At 37.1% G+C, this 20,869-nt stretch overlaps 3 protein-coding genes and 1 long non-coding RNA gene across 6 annotated transcripts in view; 2 read left to right on the top strand and 2 right to left on the bottom strand.

Moving 5' to 3' along the window:
• pak2a (p21 protein (Cdc42/Rac)-activated kinase 2a) overlaps positions 1 to 6,779 on the top strand; it is a 10,444-nt gene extending 3,665 nt beyond the window's left edge. Inside the window, exons 4-13 of the mRNA XM_048164356.1 lie at positions 120 to 241; positions 401 to 533; positions 672 to 735; positions 895 to 943; positions 1,753 to 1,865; positions 3,331 to 3,448; positions 3,535 to 3,634; positions 3,719 to 3,915; positions 4,039 to 4,176; positions 5,712 to 6,779. Coding sequence (XP_048020313.1) covers positions 120 to 241; positions 401 to 533; positions 672 to 735; positions 895 to 943; positions 1,753 to 1,865; positions 3,331 to 3,448; positions 3,535 to 3,634; positions 3,719 to 3,915; positions 4,039 to 4,176; positions 5,712 to 5,798 — 1,121 coding nt within the window. The 3' untranslated portion in view covers positions 5,799 to 6,779. The remainder of the gene's footprint in view (positions 1 to 119; positions 242 to 400; positions 534 to 671; positions 736 to 894; positions 944 to 1,752; positions 1,866 to 3,330; positions 3,449 to 3,534; positions 3,635 to 3,718; positions 3,916 to 4,038; positions 4,177 to 5,711) is intronic.
• LOC125251385 lies at positions 5,122 to 7,959 on the bottom strand. The gene is made up of 2 exons (XR_007180988.1): positions 7,900 to 7,959; positions 5,122 to 7,729 (listed from the first exon to the last, which is right to left on the bottom strand). It is a non-coding gene; the product is annotated as an uncharacterized LOC125251385 (long non-coding RNA).
• On the top strand, positions 7,239 to 17,987 carry klhl6 (kelch-like family member 6). Of its 2 annotated transcripts, none has more exons than XM_048164353.1 (7): positions 7,239 to 7,674; positions 9,470 to 9,635; positions 10,326 to 10,790; positions 13,342 to 13,579; positions 13,658 to 13,860; positions 15,551 to 15,764; positions 15,867 to 17,987. In XM_048164353.1, the coding sequence occupies exons 1-7, from the start codon at positions 7,400 to 7,402 to the stop codon at positions 16,166 to 16,168; spliced, it is 1,863 nt and encodes a 620-aa protein (XP_048020310.1). In that variant the 5' UTR covers positions 7,239 to 7,399; the 3' UTR covers positions 16,169 to 17,987. The 2 variants fall into 2 exon arrangements, with proteins under 2 accessions (XP_048020310.1, XP_048020311.1); XM_048164354.1 differs by having other exon boundaries at positions 7,247 to 7,674; positions 10,326 to 10,775.
• Positions 17,988 to 20,869, bottom strand: part of ccnl1b (cyclin L1b) — a 23,365-nt gene continuing 20,483 nt past the window's right edge. For both annotated transcript variants that reach the window (XM_048164357.1, XM_048164358.1), the window contains 6 exons: positions 20,763 to 20,862; positions 20,544 to 20,648; positions 20,293 to 20,434; positions 19,365 to 19,464; positions 18,883 to 18,981; positions 17,988 to 18,767 (listed from right to left, as the gene is read on the bottom strand). In XM_048164357.1, coding sequence (XP_048020314.1) covers positions 18,413 to 18,767; positions 18,883 to 18,981; positions 19,365 to 19,464; positions 20,293 to 20,434; positions 20,544 to 20,648; positions 20,763 to 20,862 — 901 coding nt within the window. In that variant the 3' untranslated portion in view covers positions 17,988 to 18,412. The remainder of the gene's footprint in view (positions 18,768 to 18,882; positions 18,982 to 19,364; positions 19,465 to 20,292; positions 20,435 to 20,543; positions 20,649 to 20,762; positions 20,863 to 20,869) is intronic.

A 20,869-nucleotide genomic window follows, 5' to 3' on the forward strand; every position in this document is an offset into this window, starting at 1 on the left:
CTACTTACGTTAGAAAACCACTAGCCACAGTGGCTGGTGAGCAAAAAAGCCCTGAACATACCACCACTCGAACTATATTTGTATTTATCCACTACTGAATTTGTTCCTTTTGATTTCAGATAAAGATGCACCACCAGCAAAAAAAGGCTCAGAGCAATCACCAGTCAAGGACCATGATGATGATGACGATGATGAAGCCCCGCCCCCTATTGTTGCACCACGTCCACAGCATACCATATCTGTGAGTGGACAGGAACTTCACAGTCTCATCACACAGTTTCTGTCATATCATGTTTTATATGAATTCATATTTTTGAGTTTGGCATTATTCTTTTTTCAGTTTGTACTAAATGGCTTTTGAGTGATCATCATATTGTCGGTGTCTTTCTTGTCTGGATAGGTATACACTCGTTCTGTCATCGATCCCATTCCTGCACCTGCTGCTATTGCGGAAACAGATGGCTCCAAAGGTGCAGACAAACAGAAGAAGGCCAAGGGCAAGATGACCGATGAGGAGATTATGGAGAAACTTAGTATGTTTTTGATGGTTACTTATCATTATAGATGCTCAACACAACATTACTATTCTTACATGCACTGTAGCATGTGAAAGTGTCTATGCATGATTTTTCATGACAGAATGCTAACTGTGTTGTCGTGACTGATTTTAGGAACCATTGTCAGTATTGGAGACCCCAAGAAAAAATACACAAGATACGAAAAAATTGGACAAGGGTAAATATATTCAATGATTTATTGTCATTTTGAAAGTTTTACTTTCTATTTGTCAGCCTGTATCACAAAAAGAGTAGATTATTCTTTATTTCACAGTTAATTATTTTTTTATTTACTAGAATCTTAAGATTGCTTCAGGTAATTGTTGTCTCTTTACAGTGCGTCTGGTACCGTGTACACAGCCATTGACGTTGCTACTGGCCAAGAGGTATTTTGTGCTCTTCAATTAAAACAAAAATTTGTAAATCAATCAAATTACATGATATGTTGTATAATGAATCACATTATTTGCTTATATCTATATTTGTTGAGAAAATCCTTCTGAAAACATCCTCATAATGGAATTTACATACAGGTCGGGGGCAATTAATTAATTTACAATATGCTTTAAATTAAAAGATATTAATTATTTTATTCAGCTAGGATGCATTTATCTGATCGAAAATAGCAGAAAAGACATGTATAATGTTGCAAAAGATTCTATTTCAAATAAATGCTTTTCTATTCATCGAAGAATCCTGGAAAACGTGTTTCATGGTTTTCACAATAAATATTAAGCATCACAACTGTTTTCAACATTGATAATAATAATAAATGTTTCTTGAGCAGCAAATCAGCATATTAGAATGATTTCTGAAGGATCATGTGACACTGAAGACTGGAGTTATGATGCTGAAAATTCAGCTTTGATCACAGGAATAAATTACATTTTAAAATATATTAAAACAGTTATTTTAAATTGTAATAATATTTCACAATATTACTATTTTACTGTAGTTTTGATCAAATAAATGCAGCCTTGGTAAACATAAGAGACTTTTTTCAATAATATTTTAAAAAATCTTACCAACCACAAACTTTTGATGGTAGTGTGTTTATTATAATTAATCACACTGAATTATCATTTGATATTTTTAAACTGATATTTTTCTAAACAATTTAATTGTTTGAATTCAATTTTAGTCTTTCTTTGTTAGTTGACAGGCCAAGTGAAATGACAGTGATGTGTTTTCATAGGTCGCCATCAAGCAGATTAACCTACAGAAGCAGCCCAAGAAGGAGCTGATCATCAATGAGATCCTGGTGATGAAGGAGCTGAAGAACCCCAACATTGTCAACTTCGTAGACAGGTACTTACAGCCCTTAAAGGGTTAGTTCACCCAAGAACCATTTTCTAACCCTCAATCCATCCTAGGTATGTATGTCTTTTTTCTTTCAGCCAAAAACAATCAGAGTTATATTAAAAAATATCCTGGCTCTTCCAGACTTTATAATGGGAGTAAATGGTACCCCGAGATTTTGAAGCCCAAAAACGTCCATCCATCCATCATAAAAGTAATCCATATGAATCCAGGCAGTTAATAAAGGCCTTCTGAAGCATTTTGAAAAATATCCATATTTATAACTTTCTAAACTCTAATAAAAAAAGTTCCTCCGGAAGAGTGACCTCTGATCCGACGCATTGAGAAATTGACAAACTCGGAAGCGCAGAGGATACAGCAAAACAAAACACCGGTCACAAATTAGAAGTCTAAATGAGAATATTTAAAGGGTTAGTTCACCCAAAAATGAAAATTCTGTCATTAATGACTCACCCTCATGTCGTTCCAAACCCGTAAGACCTCCGTTCATCTTCGGAACACAGTTTAAGATATTTTAGATTTAGTCCGAGAGCTTTCTGTCCCTTCATTGAAAATGTATGTACGGTATACTGTCCATGTCCAGAAAGGTAATAAAAACATCATCAAAGTAGTCCATGTGACATCAGTGGGTCAGTTAGAAGTTTTTGAAGCATCGAAAATACATTTTGGTCCAAAAATAACAAAAACTATGACTTTATTCAGCATTGTCTTCTCTTCCGGAATCCTTTCCATTGAATTGATTCCATTGAATCCTTTCATCTGTCGGTGTTGGTAATGCACTTTCACGTCGCCGTGGTTGTTTTTGGTCATTAATGACAGAATTTTCATTTTTTGGGTGAACTAACCCTTTAAGGAGAATTGTCAGAGGATTTTGTTATAAGAGGAGCTTGAGTTTGTTGCCCAGCTTTATTTGTTTGAAGCACGAGAGACATTTACTCTCACCAAAGCTTACGCTACTCCTACATCCTACGTCATACATCAGGTCAGAGGTCACTCTTCGGCGGAACTCGACTTGCGCACGGCCATTACCGTAATACAGTGATTATAGTTTTTAAAGATATAAATATGGATATTTTTCTTACAAAAATGCATCGCTTTGCTTCTGTGAAGGCCTTTATTAACCCCCTGAAGTCATATGGATTATTTTTATGATGGATGGATGCACTTTTTATGGGCTTCAAAATCTCAAGCCCCATTCACTCCCATTATAAAGCTTGGAAGAGCCAGGATATTTTTTAATATAACTCCGATTGTGTTTAACTGAAAGAAGATAGTCATATACACCTAGGATGGCTTGAGGGTGAGTAAATCATGGGATAATTTTCATTTTTGGGTGAACTATCGCTTTAAAGCCATTTAAACATGTCTCAAGGAATGTTTTTTTTGTGCATATGTTTCCAATCCAGCCATCTGTTGTAGCATCTACCTTCTGTTTTCTTGTGTATGTGTGCAGCTTCTTGGTTGGAGATGAGCTCTTTGTGGTGATGGAATACCTTGCTGGAGGCTCTCTGACCGATGTGGTAACAGAAACCTGCATGGATGAGGCACAAATTGCTGCTGTCTGCAGAGAGGTACAGTATTTCTGGTGTAGTTGTGATATCTGAACCGTTCGTTTTTCCCATCACCGCCTAAGCATTGTGGTCTGACTCCTCCACAGTGTTTGCAAGCTCTAGAGTTCCTTCATGCGAACCAGGTTATCCATCGAGACATCAAAAGTGACAATGTTCTATTAGGAATGGATGGATCTGTCAAACTAAGTGAGTCCATGATCCCACTGTCAAGTCTTGGCTTCATCATCTGTCAGCACATTTTGTATGAATTGTTTGCTTTCTTCTTTTCAGCCGATTTTGGGTTCTGTGCTCAAATCACCCCTGAGCAAAGTAAGAGGAGCACCATGGTAGGAACACCCTACTGGATGGCTCCTGAGGTGGTCACACGTAAAGCCTACGGTCCCAAAGTGGACATATGGTCTCTGGGTATCATGGCTATCGAGATGGTTGAGGGTGAACCGCCTTATCTCAATGAGAATCCTCTGAGGGTGAGCTTTTCTTGTCTTGTACTTTCATCACTGAGTCATTTGTAATTAATGATGATGGCTCAAGTGATCTTTTTAACTTTAAAGAAAAGATTTATTCCATTAACGGATACTGTTCGTCTCCAGGCGCTGTACCTCATCGCTACTAATGGCACCCCAGAGCTCCAGAATCCAGAGAAACTGTCACCCATTTTTAGAGACTTCCTAAACCGCTGCCTTGAGATGGATGTGGAGAAGAGAGGTGGAGGAAAAGAACTCTTGCAAGTAAGGAGCAAAACTGAATCCCAAAATGCCGCAACAAATGAGATTTGTCTGTTTAAAACTACATTTGAATAGACTGAGGTTTTCAAAATATTGGAAATAAAACTACAATTTAAAGGGACAGTTCACCCAAAAATGAAAATTCAGTCATCATTTACTCACCCTCAAGTTGTTCCAAACCCAAATTTCTTTCTTCTGCTGAACACAAAGGAAGATATTTTGAAGAATATGGGTAACCAAACAGTTCATGGGCCCCATTGATTTCCACAGTATGGAAACAAATACTCTGGAAGTCAGTGTTTCGTTAACTTTTTGGTTATCCATATTCTTAAAAATATCTTCTTTTGTGTTCAGCAGAAGAAAGAAATTACCATTTTGATTTTTGGGTGAACTCTCCCTTATAAATAAGCAATCTTTAAATAAGTAAATCTGTTGCACTGCATGTTCAATTTACCTGCGTACAGCGGCTTGGTTCAAAGTAAATGCTGCTTCTCACAAACTTTATCAACATTTGCAAAATTTCCAAAGTTTTTGTATTACAGAAGTATTTCGCCAATATTCCTCAAATACAAACTATGGATTTGACATGTTATAAGCTTGAGGGTTTGAACATTTGAAAGTGAAGAATTAAACATTAGTATCATAACTTGTAGTGTAAAATCAATTGAATTTTATAATGATCAAATATTAATTTATTACTTTGCAGTACAATTGTAATTTTAACTTTTAAACACTAATAAAACACTAAAAAAAATCTGTATTTTATCTGTTTACTGGCATGTCATGTGACCATTAACAGTAATCGGAGAACTGCAAATATGCAAATGTGTTATTCAATTTTTGTAATATTAACAGGGTTCCCACGGGTCCTTGAAAATTTGTAAATCTGGAAGAAAAAAAAAAAAAAAAAATCAAGGCCCTTGAAAATAAACACATAGATACAAGTCCTTGAAAGTGCTTGAATTTATTTTGTGCAAGACGTTTTCTGGAAAAATTCCATATTATTCCCTCCAGTCCGCTAATGTGTTATTTCGCCAACACTTCGTGGCCTATGCATTCTAGCTTGCTTGAGTTACATTAGTTACGCGTCAAGTGTTTCCCACGTGAGGTACTTTGTGTTGTACATTGCCATGATGCTCCTGCACGCACAAAACTACTACAAAACTTCCTCAGTTTTATGCAAAGCAGAAATACAACAAATAGAATATCATATCTCTGTCATTTGGCCAAAAATAAATGCATAGTTGTGTTTGACACATGAAATCTGTAACAATGTATCTTACAAGGTAACCATGCTCTCACTTGAAATGTGTCCCCACATTAAGTCCTTGAATTTGAGGGTATTGGACCTGGAAAGTCCTTGAAAGGTCTTTGAATTTGAAGTTAATCAAGGCGTGGGAACCCTGTATTAACTCAAATTATCAAGGGGAACATCAGCTGACAAAGAGTTTGGGAACCCCTGCATTAGACTATGGAGGTGTTAGAGAAGTGATGTTGATCTTCTAGAAAATGTACTAATGTCCTTTCGTCTCTTGCAGCATCCTTTCCTGAAGCTGGCGAAGCCTCTTTCCAGCCTCACTCCTCTTATACTTGCTGCCAAGGAGGCAATGAAGAGTAACCGCTAGCCCTTTGTCACTATGTGCCAATGCCCAAATTCCTTCCCACGACCGGTTCCTGTGAGAACTTCCATCACTCCGGCAGAGTCACCTTCTAGTCCCGTGAAGGGCCTTTGCTATTCAGCCCCGAAGACCTTAGTCATCTCCACCTGGGCGACTAACTTGCACAATCACCATGTCTTGCCTCCTCACACCAAACTCTCCTTTAATGTGCCTGAAGGGGCTACAAAACCAGAGGAGCCACTGACTGTAGACCTCTCTTGTTTTCTACTGATGTCTCTCAATTTTGTGACCCATTGTGTACCTGAACATTTCATGCTTTTCTGTCTAAATTTATCTTGTATTTTATTAGTTTCAAGTATTGTTGAGCTCTGGCCTAACAAAGTACTTTTTCCCCCTCCCTATTTTTTAATGTTCCAGAGAAGTATTGTGATACTTGAATTGTCCCATCCTCTCATATTGACCTTGTCACTTGTGCCTACTACCTATTTTGCCTTCACTTGTCTCAACAAAATAGAACAATTTTGCTGTATGAAATTAAATGAACCGTTTCTGTTTTTAAATTTTTATTGCAAAACCTAAAGTTTATTAAAGCGTTTTGTATATTATGTATTTTGATTAGCATACTGAAATGGGGAAAAGAACAAGAATCAGGACATTTTTGACTAGCTGTTTTATATTTATGTGTATGTAAACAGTATTTTATATTTTAACTAACAATCTGACGGAATACCAGAATTTAAAGTGGTTGTCATAGAAATGAATAATTTGCTACATTCTTTTGCATGTTAAATCTAACTTGTTTTTTAACAAAACATTTCAATGAGAGACATTTTCAGACATTCCAATTGAGTAAAATACACTTTCTGTCTGTTTTCTGCTTGTTTTCTATGAGATACAATGTTTTGTTAATGATGAAACCATCTTAAAACATATTCTTTGTAAGTTATTATTATTAAAACAGACCTGGAGCAAAGATGGTTGAACCTCTAACGTTGACTGGTACATTTCTAGAACTTGCATCATTCTGTTATGACTCCTTAAAGGGTTAGTTCACCCAAAAATGAAAATTATGTCATTAATGACTCACCCTCATGTCGTTCCAAACCCGAAAGACCTCAGTTCATCTTCGGAACACAGTTTAAGATATTTTAGATTTAGTCCGAGAGCTTTCAGTCCCTCCATTGAAAATGTATGTGCAGTATACTGTCCATCATTTTCATTTTTGGGTGAACTAACCCTTTAAAGAGATAGTTGTGTAATATCCTTTTTAGGTTTTCTAAGAAGGTATAATTAAGAGATTTAGGTTTTTAATGAGATCTGTTTTATAGCCTGAGCATGTTAAATTATATATTTGCCCTTGATTTCACTTAAACAGTTAGTTTAAATGCACAAGTTTTAGATACCATAATCAGCCATAATCTAAGTAACTTGTGTAGTTGCTGAGCTGAATTTGAAGTTTTCAGCACTTCCTCTTTGTAGGCCGTTTTAAAAACAGGAAGCTTGCGTGTTAGGAAAGAACAATTGTTTCGCCGATGTCTAGTAATCACATGGTGTTAAACTTTATTCAGCGTCGAAATCTGTAAGTTCTGCACCTGGGTCTCCAGATCATGGCTGACACTCTGGAGAATAACTCCGAATGCCCTTCATCATCTGCCGCGAAAGAAGCTCCAGCAGGGGGTCTGAGCATGCTGGAGAGCTCGATGCAAGAGAACCGGGAAGATGGCCAGGTTATGTTTGAAGACTCTGTGTTTGCTGGTTATCTGCAGGAAGGACTGCACAGTCTTCGGCTGGAGGACAGTTTAACAGACGTCAGTCTCCATGTTCAGGGCCAGAGCTTCCAGTGCCATCGCGTGGTTCTTGCTGCCGCCAGTCATTACTTCAGGTTAGCCAGAAGTACATTCAGATCACTTGATGTGATGTACAGAGCAATGAGATTCCTTGTTAAAAAATAGAGAATTTGTGTTTAAACTTCAAGAATAGATTATTAGATTTGGTTACACTTTATTTTAAAGTGATGTAGTTACATTGTAGGCTACTTATTCCAGTAAGTACTGAGTAATATTACTTAAAGGGATAGTCACCCAAAAATGAAAATCCTGTTACTCACCCTCAAGTTGTTCTAAATCTGTATGAATTTCTTTGTTCTGTTGAACACAAAGGAAGGTATTTGGAAGAATGACAGTAACCAAACAGATCTCGCCCCCCATTTACTACTACCACACAGTAGGAAAAATAAATGGTAGTCAATGGGGAGCAAGACATTTTTCCAAATATCTTCTTTTGTGTTCAGCAAATTCATACAGGTTTGGAACAACTTGAGGGTGAGTAAATGACAGAAGTTTCATTTTTGGGTGACCTTTCCTTTAACTACATGTACTTGCTATAGGGTTAGGGTTTGATTTAGAGTTAGTTACTTGTAATTATGCATAATTTACTATTAGTACTATAATAAGTACATGTAGTAGCTGTAACTATGCCACCTTAAAATAAAGTGTTACCTTAACCCTTATAGGGTCTTCGGGGTCTTTTTGACCAGCAAATGATGTTTGCTATTATTTAAAAAAATGTTCTCTTTGTCCAAATGGCATGAGACTTTGTATGGTGGTTAACAGTTTCAAGATCTGTAAATAAAATAAAAAATTGGAATGATATCATTTTTTTATGTTAATGTAAAAAAAAAGTCACACTCAGGGTCTTTGGGGTCAAAAAGGATGTAATTTCAAAATGTAATTTTGTAGCAAAATAATTGTTTTAATTAATTAATTTTACTCTGTTTATTAATGTTTTCTCTCAACATTTGTGCATTTTTTGGAGGATTTATGATATCTTTTAAATTTATATAAATAAATAAATAAAAAATAAATAAATATTTTTTTCAGTACAAAAAAAAATGCTAAACTTTGACAAAGAGTAATTTTTGTTGTTATAATTGTGATTTCATAATATTTAGATATGAATTCAACTTTTAAAAAAAACTTGTGAAAAGATGTCTTTCAGTTAGTCAAACAGCAAGTAGTGGAGCTCTGCAGCCATCTACAGGTAAAAAGTGATATTTTTTTTACTTTTAAAACTGCATTTTTCAAAAGATGGGCAAAAATCTTACACTAAACCATGTCAAATTATCCATATTATCCCCATGAATGCAAGTTAGAAATGTGGGTTGTTTATAAAGTGAATTACTAATAATAAGCTGTTTTTGTATAAAAACCTATTTTTAAAAAAATATTTATATATATATTTATATATAAATTTAAAAGATATCACAAATCCTCCAAAAACTGCACAAATGTGGAGTAAAAACTTTAAAAAACAGAGTAAAATTTAATTTGTTTAAAAAAAATAATATTATTTGTTATAAAATTACATTTTGTTGCCTGGGGTCTCTGGAGACCCCAAAGACTCTGAGTGTACACCCCAAATGAAGACCGCACAAGGGTTAAATTAGTCTAAATAAGCTGAATATTTGGTAACATTTTATTTTAGTTTCATTGTTACATGTAGTTACTTTAGTAACTAACTAACTATAAATTATGCATAACTAACCCTAACCAAACCCAAACCCTACAGTAAGTACATGTAGTTACTTAATATTACTCATTACTTAAATGTATAATTACAGTGTAACAAAGACACCTTAAAATAAAGTGCAACCAAATTTTTGTTTTTATATTTTACAGAGCAATGTTTTGTAATGACTTGAGAGAAAAACATGAAGAAAATGTAAACCTTAAAGGCCTCGACGCTGACACCATGAGAATCCTGTTAGAATACACTTACACCAGCAAAGTCACCATAACCAAGGACAATGTTCAGAGAATGCTTGAGGCAGCCAGCCTTTTTCAGGTTTGTACTAACAAACATATTTCCCATATGAACACTAACAGGACTTCTATATGGTTCTATAATAGCCTATATGTAACAGTTTTATGTTTCGTGTGTTTGAGCTGGGTGTACATGACATTTATTTTACTTCCCCTGTGCAACATTTGTGGTATTTTGTTGGGTTTTTGTTGTTGTTGTTGTTGGAGGAGACATCAAAACCGTCAAAAGTACCAAACATAACAGGGAAGTGAAAATGAGGATATTTTCCATTGCACTCAGTTTTAGAAGTCACATCTGGGTTCAGGTAGCTGGGTGGAGTCATGTGTTTGCTAAATATAGTTGATGTAGCTGGTAAACTATTTGCATAATCATAAGTATAATGAAATTGCTGCCAAGTCCAAATTTGTTATCAGCCTATTTCAGGTTACTAAAAAAAAATAAAAGCATAAAATTAATGTAAAAAGTAAAGTTTTCTTTATGTAGCACCTTTTAAAACAATGTTTACAGAAGATATATACTGTATAAGTGCATCTTTTAATGGTTAATGGTTCATTTTAATGGTTAATTTTTGACCAAAATACAGTAAAAACAGTAATATTGTAATACTCCAGTCTTCAGTGTCACATGATCCTTCAGAAATCATTCTAATATGTTGATTTGGTGCTCAAGAATCATTTCTTATTCTCTTATTTCTTCATTTCTTCATATCAGTTTCCACGTATAGTGGACGCCTGTGCCAGTTACTTAGCCGAGGCCCTCTACCCGGAAAACTGTGTGGGCATCCTTCATCTAGCTGACGTCCACTCGTTGGAGTCTTTGAAAGCCCAAGTCCGCACCTACATTATCCAAAACTTCTCTCAAGTAGTGGAGCATGATGAGATCCTGGAGCTTCCTGCAGATGTGTTGGTCAGTCTGCTTCAGCATGATGAGTTGGGGGTAACAGAAGAGGAACAGGTGTTTGACGTGGTTATCCGTTGGGTCAGGGCTCGAGAGGGTGAAAGGCTGGCTCTGCTGCCACGTGTTCTCACACATGTGCGACTGCCCTTGTTGGACCCGTGGTACTTTGTAGAAAGGGTGGAAGGAGACCCGCTGATCCGCCAGTGCGCCGAGGTGTTCCCGCTGCTGCAGGAGGCCCGGGTTTATCACCTCTCGGGGAAAGAGGTCAGTTTTACAAAGGTGACCTTTCTTCTGAATGCTGAAGTGATCACAAGATCCTTCAAATAGGAAGTTCATTCAAGTAGGAAGTGAAATCCTAGATTTGGAATTATAACAGTGAGTCACAATGACATAGCAAGGCTTTTTGGAGGAAGTGTATTTCATAAGTGGGTTTTGTCCTTGAAGATGAGGGATATTAGGGCAGGGTATCGACACAAACTTCCCCATTTGATATGTTACCAAGCTCTTGATTTGATTCTGATTCTTCAGTCAATTTGGGCATATTTACGCCATACTTTGGTTATATATGAAATATTTTTTTTGTCAGCAAATGCTGTAAATTATACAGGGAACCTTCTAACTTTGATGTTCAACTATGTTTATTTAAGTGATATAATAATCAACACAACCAAAAGACAACTCAGTATGAAGGAGGATATGTTTTTTCTCCCATTGTTTTGGTCATTTTAGACCGAAACCCCACGTAAAATATGACTTATTTTGCCGTGGATCTGTAGATTCAGCCACAGTGGCGTTGATTCAATAATGAAGGTACACTCAAAAAAAATGTAAGAGTTACGAATTTCAATTGTATAGTAAAATTCAATCAAATTGAATAATCCTTACATATTATGGTCATATTTTTAGTTTATGTGATTCGTATTCAGAAATGTAAACTTTTTATTTTTTAATTAATGAATATGAATCACATAAACTGAAACAGTTCATTCCCTTGTTCCATTGAAATTTATTCAAAATGTTTTATTAAAGGGTTAGTTCACCCAAAAATGAAAATTCTGTCATTTATTACTCATGCCGTTTCACACCCGTAAGACCTTCGTTAATCTTCAGAACACAAATTAAGATATTTTAGTTAAAATCCGATGGCTCAGTGAGGCCTGCATAGGGAGCAATGACATTTCCTCTCTCAAGATCCATAAAGGTACTAAAATCATATTTAAATCAGTTCATGTGAGTACAGTGATTCAATATTAATATTATAAAGCGACGAGAATATTTTTGGTGCGCCAAAAAAAACAAAATAACGACTTATTTAGTGATGGACGATTTCAAAACACTGCTTCAGGAAGATTCGGAGCATAATGAATCAGTGTATCGAATCATGATTCAGATCGTGTGTCAAACTGCCAACGGCTGAAATCACGTGACTTTGGTGCTCCAAACAGCTGATTCGACACACTGATTCATAACGCTCCGAAGCTTCCTGAAGCAGTGTTTTGAAATCGGCCATCACTATATAAGTCGTTATTTTGTTTTTTTTGGCGCACCAAAAATATTCTCATCGCTTTATAATATTAATATCGAACCACTGTACTCACATGAACTGATTTAAATATGTTTTTAGTACATTAATGGATCTTGAGAGAGGAAATGTCATTGCTTCCTATGCAGGCCTCACTGAGCCATCAGATTTCAACTAAAATATCTTAATTTGTGTTCCGAAGATTAACGGCATGAGGGTAATAAATTACAGAATTTTCATTTTTGGGTGAACTAACCCTTTAAGATCTCATTTAAAATTCTTAATCCATAATATGAATAATATGTAAGAATTATTCAGTTCAATTTGATGGAATTTTACTGTACAATTGAAATTCAAAAATCATAAAAAAGTTAACTTTTTTTCTTTTTGACTGTAGCTGAAGCTCAAAAACAATCCATGAAATATGAGAGAAAAGACAATAAACTGTGGACTTTTTTGCCCGCGAAATTTCACTTATGTGGCCGTAACATTTTTTGGTATTTTAAAGTCGTCATTAAATCAGAATTGACCCTATTTGTTAACGCACATTACTAGACTTGTGAACTTGTAGTGAAAGTTAATACACAGAAAAAAAATGTGTTTGTCGTGTTAATCGTGTAAATCTGAAAATTTGCTTCCGCTCTGGAATGGCTTTCCTTCTCTGATGATGTCAGTTTGTCGATATCATGACATATCGGGTCCTCCCTAGAAATCAGATCTCCGCAAACTATCAATTAAAAGATTAGTTCACTTTCAAATAAAATGTTCCTGATAATTTACTCACCCCCATGTCATTCAAGATGTTCATGTCTTTCTTTCTTCAGTCGAAAAGAAATGAAGGTTTTTGATGAAAACATTCCAGGATTATTCTCCATATAGTGGACTTCAATGGGCACCAAACAGTTGAAGGTCAAAATGACAGTTTCAGTGCAGCTTCAAAGAGCTTTAAACGATACCAGACGAGGAATAAGAGTCTTATCTAGAGAAACCATCAGTCATTTTCGAAAAAAAATACAGCTGTATATGCTTTATATAAACAAATGATTGCCTTGCATGTGCCTCCACCAAAACCACACTTTCGTATTCTTCAAAAAGCTTACGCTGTATGTCCTACACCTTCCCTATTCTACTTACGGAAAAAAACAGAACTGGTACCGCGTTTTTTCCGTAAGTAGAATAGGGAAGGCGTAGGACATACAGCGTAAGCGTTTTGAAGAATACAGAAGTGTGGTTTTGGCGGAAGCACGTGCAAGGCGATCATTTGGCGGAAGCAGGAGACATCCTGTGTTAAATCCTCTTGGTTTATAGGTGATCTCAGAGCGCACCAAACCAAGAGTGCGGGAGTTCCAGTCTGAGGTGTTTATGATCATCGGAGGATGCACAAAGGAAGAGAAGTTTGTATCTGAAGTGACCTGTCTGGACCCACTACGCAGGAGCCGCTTAGAGGTCGCAAAACTACCAAACACGGAGATGGAGTCTGAGAATGAAAATAAGAAATGGGTGGAGTTTGCGTGTGTCACTTTCAGAAATGAAGTCTACATATCGGGTGAGCATCGGTATAGGCTACTAAGAAGGTGATGTGCAAGAAATGTATAAAACATTAATTATTGTAAACTTAAAACAGGTGGCAAGGAAACACTGCATGATGTGTGGAAGTATAATGCATCGCTGAACAAATGGATCCAGATAGAGTTCCTCAGCACAGGACGCTGGAGACACAAGATGGCGGTTGTTGGAGGAAAGGTGTATGTTTTGGGTGGCTTTGATGGAACTCAGAGATTGAACAGTGTTGAAGCCTATGATCCGTTTCATAACTGCTGGACAGAGGTGAGTTCTGAAGACACAACGGTCAATATTTGGGGAGGGCAATTCTGCAGTCCCAGATGGTGGTTAAAGGGTTAGTTCACCCAAAAATGAAAGTTCTTTCATTTATTACTCACCCTCATAATTTACACTTTCAAACGCCTAGAAAGCAACTAAAGACATTTAAAACAGTTCATGTGACTACAGTGGTTCAACATTAATGTTATAAAGTGACAAGAATACTTTTTGTGTGCAAAAAAACAAAATAACGACTTTATTCAACAATATCTAGTGATGGGCGATTTCAAAACACTGCTTCATGAAGCTTCGAAGCTTTACGAATCTTTAGTTTCGAATCAGTGGTTCGGAGCGTGTATCAAACTGCCAAAGTCACGTGAACTATTGAAATTTCGAAACACTTATGACATAACAACCCACGTAGAAGGTGACGTTCTCGTGACCTTGCGCAACGTTCGCTAAAAGTTCTCTAAAGGTGACGAAAATTCCTAAAACGTCCTCTTTTGGTAATGAAAGTGCTGCAGTTCAAGGTTCCTTATATGACTTTAGGAGGATGTTCGATTTTGGTTATTTTATGGTCAAAAAAAGTGGGACATTTGGGACATTAACAGAACGTTCCCACACGGTCCTCTGTTGGTCATTTAATAACGTTCCCAATATGAGGGACGTTCTATTTTGGTTATTTTATGGTCGCACGAGAACGTTACAAAGAGGACATTTGGGAAGTTAACAGAACGTCCTATAGTAATAGTCCCCTAAACATTCCCAGAACGTCCTGAATGTTCCCTGAAGGTCCACCAAATAACGTTCCCCAAACCTTAAAAGAACTCCACATCGTGACCGTCTCTAAACGTTCTGGGAACGTTAATTGGCAACATCCTTAATACCAGTGGGGACATTCTGAGAATGTTCTGGGAATTAAAAATTTCTAGCGGGGGAAGCCTCGTTTACTGAAATCACGTGACTTTGGCGCTCCAAAACCACTGATTCAAAACAAAAGATTTGTAAAGCTTCGAAGCTTCATGAAGCAGTGTTTTGAAATCACTAGATCCCACCCATCACATCACCTGCGAGGACTTCAGAAGACGCAATCATCTGGATCAACATGCACATTCCCAAATTTCTATATATCCTAATTATTGTTAATATGTAATTCATTTTTCCAGGAGCTCATTGCTTCTACCTTCAGTTAAACTGCTAACAGTGATTGTAAATTAATTGCCTAAGTTATTACATTATTTGCTAACTGCATTCTTTAAATTGTAATGTTGACATGCATTCTCTGTAAAGCTGCTTTGAAATGATATGTATCGTGAAAAGCGCTATACAAATAAATGTGAATTGAATTGAATTAGATGTTGTTGAGTAAAGTCGCTATTTTTTTATTTTTGGCGCACAAAAAGTATTCTCGTCGCTTTATAATATTAAGGTTGAACCACTGCAGTCACATGAACTGTTTTAAATATGTCTTTAGTAGCTTTCTGGGCATTTGAAAGTTTTAATTGTTTTGCTGTCAATGGAGGCCTCACTGAGCCATCGGATTTTATCAAAAATATCTTAATTTGGGTTCCGAAGATGAACGAAGGTCTTACAGGTGTGGAACGACATGACAGAATTTAACTAATCCTTGAATCCACATGTTCAGGTATTTTCATTACAATTCACACAAGTTTATGAGTTTTTGTCCTCCTTCCAGGCAGCGCCGCTCATGCTGAGTGTAAGCTCCTTCTCTGCTGCCAGCTATGACAAATGCATCTATGTGATAGGTGGAGGCCCCAACGGCAAGCTAGCCACAAACAACATGCAATGCTTTGATTCCACATCAAATAAATGGAGCTTAAAATGCCCAATGCCGACTGAGGCCAAATGCACAAATGCAGTGACGTTTAAGGACGCCATATTTGTTGTTGGTTTGTACCTTTTTTGTTCTTGATGTTAGAGCTTGAATAATATCATAAACTACTCAGCTGCAATGCTCTGATGATTGAAATGTTACTTGTTCTGAAATAAAGGTGGAGCGATGAAGGCCTTGTACTCCTACAGTCCTCTTGAAGACTTCTGGACGCTAGTGATCCAGCTGGGCTGTGAGAGGGCCAGCTGTGGCATTGCCGCCTGTAATAACAAGCTCTTCATCACTGGTGGCCGAGATGACAAGAACGAAGTGATTGCTACCGTTCTTTGCTGGAACCCAGAGGCAAAAAAGTTGACTGAGGAGTGTGTGCTTCCACGTGGAGTATCTCACCATGGTAGTGTGACTCTCAGGAAGTCCTACACACACATACGCAGGATAACGCCTGGAACAGCCACTGGATGACAGATGCAGCCTCTTCAGTGACCACAATCTTACTCTCATTTGAGATGTGAAAAACATTTTCAGGACCCATTTGATCAGGTTTAAGCAGTGTAACTCTGTTGCATTGATACTGAAATTGTTCTTTTTTGACATTTGACTGCAGTTTTTACACATTTTGTCAATGCAAAGAAACAATTGCACTTTAAAAGTTAGACATTTACAGTACAGCTTTTATACATGGATATTTTATACACATATTTATTCAATTGAAGTTAATAACTGTTGCATTAGGTATCATGAACACAATATGCAATTGATTAACCTAAGTTCATACATTTCATTATTGTTATTGATCTTATTGTTAACGATATACTTATGCATGTTTAATTTTTTTTTTTTAAATAAAATACAACAACTGTTAAAACGACAGATTTTTTTGGTGATATATGCCAGACTTCATTTAGTCTGCTTAAACTCTGCCCCTTTCTTACAATCGACTGCAAGCTCACATTCAGATCTACCTCCATCCAATTAACAACCGACAGATAGAACCAAGTTCCCAAGCTACATTTTATTTTTTACTATAATACGTTTCACTCAGATGTTCGTCACATTCAGGGCTTGACATTAACTTTTTTGCTCACCAGCCACTGTAGCTAGTAGTTTTCCAAAGTTTCTAGCCACTCAGCATTTTCACTGGCCACAATTTTGACATCAATACCATGGGGAAGAAAACTGCCATACAGATATTTTCAATATTTCATAATTTGGCAGCAGGTATATTAGGCTGCTGTCACTTTAAGACTTTCTTTCTCAACTGTTTACGTTCACTTAAAACATAACTGACAGTGTTTACGTGAATACTCACCAAGATCGGCATTTTGACGTTATTTAATGTGTATTTGACTGTTTAAGCGCAATAAGCAGTGAAAAATAACTTAGTTTAGCACTGAGAGGCGGCTTTATGTGTGCGCACTTTGGGTGAGCACAAAATCTGCGTGAAAGGAGTAAAATTATGCGCAATAAGCGCAATTCCACACCGAAACTCAAACCCTGTAACACAACAATATTCATTAAATGAAACGGGTAAAGGGAGGAGGGTTTGTGTGTTAACTTGGTGTCTGAGAAGCGAAGCGCAGCTGTTATCCTGTTTCTATTCTGTGGGAGATGAGTAGGCAGCGTTTCAGAAATTTCAGTATCGATATGTATCAATACATTGCACTTGGTTTATTATTTCAGATGCCTTTTTTAAAGACTACAATTGAAAAATGAATATATTATTTATAAAATTCAACCCGGTAAATTGGTTATTGGGGATGACTGTTACACGCCACTGCTGAAATCTACCCGCATTTGGCGGGTGTTAATGTCAAGCCCAAAAATCTGTCGCTACTAAAGTTACATCACGACTTTAACGCGAGGTAATGCCATTACAAATTAACAATAGTACATTCATAAATTAACCTAGATTATAAACGTCTCACATAATCATACCAAATGCAATAAAGGGTTAGTTCACCCAAAAATGAAAGTTCTGTCATTAATTACTCACCCTCATGTCGTTCCAAACCCATTGCACCTTCGTTTATGTTCGTGAAAACAAAGATATTTTTGATGAAATCCAAGTTGTTGTTTTTTATCCCCCATAAAAAGCAACATTATTGTAATTTATGCATCCCTTAATGTAGACTTACATTTTTTTCTGCTATGTTGTCAAGATATGAAATGTCATTGGTTAATCAGGCACTGAAAACATGTACCAATACTTTTGTGAAATGACCCAAAAAGTGTTTGCTGCAATTCATTTTCATTAGTAACTCAATACAAACATTTCTCAGAATTTGAATGTTATAGCATTTTTATTTTGTGAAGAGAAACGAATAGAAAGTCATCTTCTGACATCATAAAAATAAGCTTTATATGTACAGTGCACAAACACATGTGCATTTGAAAAATATTTAACACAGGCCTCGTCTGTTCCTTCCTGTGTGATCCCTGATAATAGGCAGATTTTTAGCAGTCTGTTGTTCACTTTCAAGTTTACAAGTAAAACAATACATAAAAAAGGCACCACTACCTTGCTAAATCAACTCTATGAGTCAGTCAGAGATGCAAGAACAATAACATCGAGAGAACATCCACTTCTTAACAAGGTTAACTCTGGGAAAACTTTGTGTTGAAGCAAGCATTTTTCCAACAAATTTTTAGTCCTGTTGTCCAGTGCCATCACAGTTCCCTCCATTTCATTTAGCAGTGCCGGGCGCCTCATTTCCTGTGTCTGCTGTGTCCAGAATGTGACCTGCTCTGGTGTTTGCTTCGTCCGTGATCACGCGAGCGGTCGCGCTCACGCTCGCGTTCACGTTCGCGATGGTCCCAGTGGTGACTGGTGCCGCGGTCGTGCTTGTGTTTCACGTAGTCGCGGTCACGGGCTCTTTCGCGAGAAGTGCTGCGAGTTCGGCTCCGCGATCTCCTCCTTTTGTTGCTATGCCGACTAGACTCGCTCTGTCTGTCTCGCTCCGTCCTGAGTTGCGTAACCGGCGAAGCTCTGCGACCTTTGTGTTGCCGTGGAGATGGGCTGTGGCTGCTGTGAGAGCTGTACGTTCCTGAGTGGCTCCTTCGACTGAGGATGAGAGAACATCGTGTCAGCAACAGAAAAAGCTAGTCGGTTTAAAACTTCAAACTGCTGTACAGATATAAAATATCTCTTTGAAGTGAAATTGCACGTTGTAACTTACTGTCGGTGCGGAGAACGAGACTGAGAGCGAGATCGCGAGCGAGACCGGCTATGGTTCTTGCCATTCTGAAACACTTTTCTCTCCTCCTTTTTCATGCTGCTACATAAGAAAAATAAAACAATAAACTGTAAACAATATAGTATAGTACATCAAAACAGGGACAGACAGCAGTGGTGTTTTTGTTAACTATTAAAAATAGTTAAATATGAAATAAAATATGTAAATATTAGATGGAAAAACTAATACTTAAATGAAAATTAGAAATTGACAGGGCAACTAGTATCTGAAGTAAAGCAAGTTTAAGTACTAAAATAAAGCTAAATTATACAATATATATAGGAATACTAGAGTTCGGTATCTGAAAATGTTAAAAATGTGACACTGAGCACTGTTGAGTGGATTCATAAACACCTCTGATTGGCCATTGTGTTCATGCGCTCATTAAAATTAATCAGATAAGGTGGTGTATATTAAATACTTACCCATTCAATGGGCTTTTGGCAAACAATTGTCTGTTCTCAGACTCCTTTACTAGTTTAGAGTTTGGCGATTTTTCTTCCACCTTCACTTCTCGTGGAGAAGCTGGAAAGGAAAACATTTTTAGATGCCTGGGAATTGACAAATACTTGCAGAAAGCTTAATCAGTAATGCTGGGTTCACACTGCACGATTTAAGCCCTGATTTTCACTCACTGACAGCTTTGTGGAAATTACAGGCAAATGCCCTAAATCGGAGGTAAATTGGTGCTCGTTTACGTGAGTGACATTCGCATAGTGTGTCCTATCAAAGACGCAACCTGAGAGAAGCGCAGATGTGGCTGTCAATGCCCATGAAATATTTAGCATGGTAATTAATTGGACCTGTCTGTCATGCAGTGTGAAATGTGTTTTGACTGGAAATTGTAATTTCCAGTCAAAACACATTCAAGGGAATTCAGGACCTGCGACAAAACATCAGCAAGCAACCATTCTCTCCTTCATATTATTATTTTTCAGTGCAAATCACCACACAGACACATTTGAGTCGCAAGCTTCTTGCGTGCATCATTTTATCGAAGATATCGATTCTTGTGTTTGATATTACGTTATTTCCTGTAGCACTTCTTTTCTTGTTTGGTTGTGAAACATTTTGTAGACCAGACAGAGCTATCTGCGATTCTTCCGATTGAAATGTTGTGTAATGTGTGATCTGGGGTGCGTTTCCCAAAGCGAACTATGGTCGCAAGTTCCGTCGTTACCAATAGAGTTCAATGGGACTTACGACCATAGTTGGCTAACGATGCTTTCGGGAAACTCACCCCTGTTGTGTAATGTGCACACATAAGACAGTCGTGTAGTGGACACGAAAATCTTTGAAAATCATGCAGCGTGTACCCGGCATAAGAAAAAGCAAAGCAAAACACAAACTTACAGGGTTTTGATGCTGGGGAAAATCCACCAAAGGCAGCGAGAGCTGGTGTGACACTAGGATTCAGTCCTTTGGCTTTTAGTCTAGCCTCCTCCAGGGCCACCTTCCTCTTTTCCACCTGTTTTTCAAGCTGTTCACTGTTAGGCTGAAAGATGGATAGAGTATTAACAACAGCATCCGAGTAAAATTCAAGTAGTTTATTTAGCAGATAGCCAAAGTAATGCAAATCTGTAAGTGTATTAAATTTAAGTTACCTTTTCCCTAGAATAAAGCTTCATCGTGCTAATACATATTTCTTTGATGCTCTCCTTGGTAGCACCGAAAAGAAGATACCAGTGTGGTTTGGAAGGAAGGGGAAACTGCGGAAATACAAAAACATGTATTGAAAAAGAAATGGAGAGAATGAAGATGGATAAATAAATCCAAGGATGTAAACATGTAATGAAATGGAAAAATAAATCCAAGGCCCGTACCTGTAACACCCGAGCAGCGAGGTAAATGCAGGCACACGCAATGGTCTCAGGTTCAAACCGCACAAACGCATTGGTTCTGAGGGCATCATTCATATAGTTCCTGCAAA

This window comes from Megalobrama amblycephala, linkage group LG17, assembly GCF_018812025.1.
Source record: "Megalobrama amblycephala isolate DHTTF-2021 linkage group LG17, ASM1881202v1, whole genome shotgun sequence".
NCBI classification, from domain to species: domain Eukaryota; kingdom Metazoa; phylum Chordata; class Actinopteri; order Cypriniformes; family Xenocyprididae; genus Megalobrama; species Megalobrama amblycephala.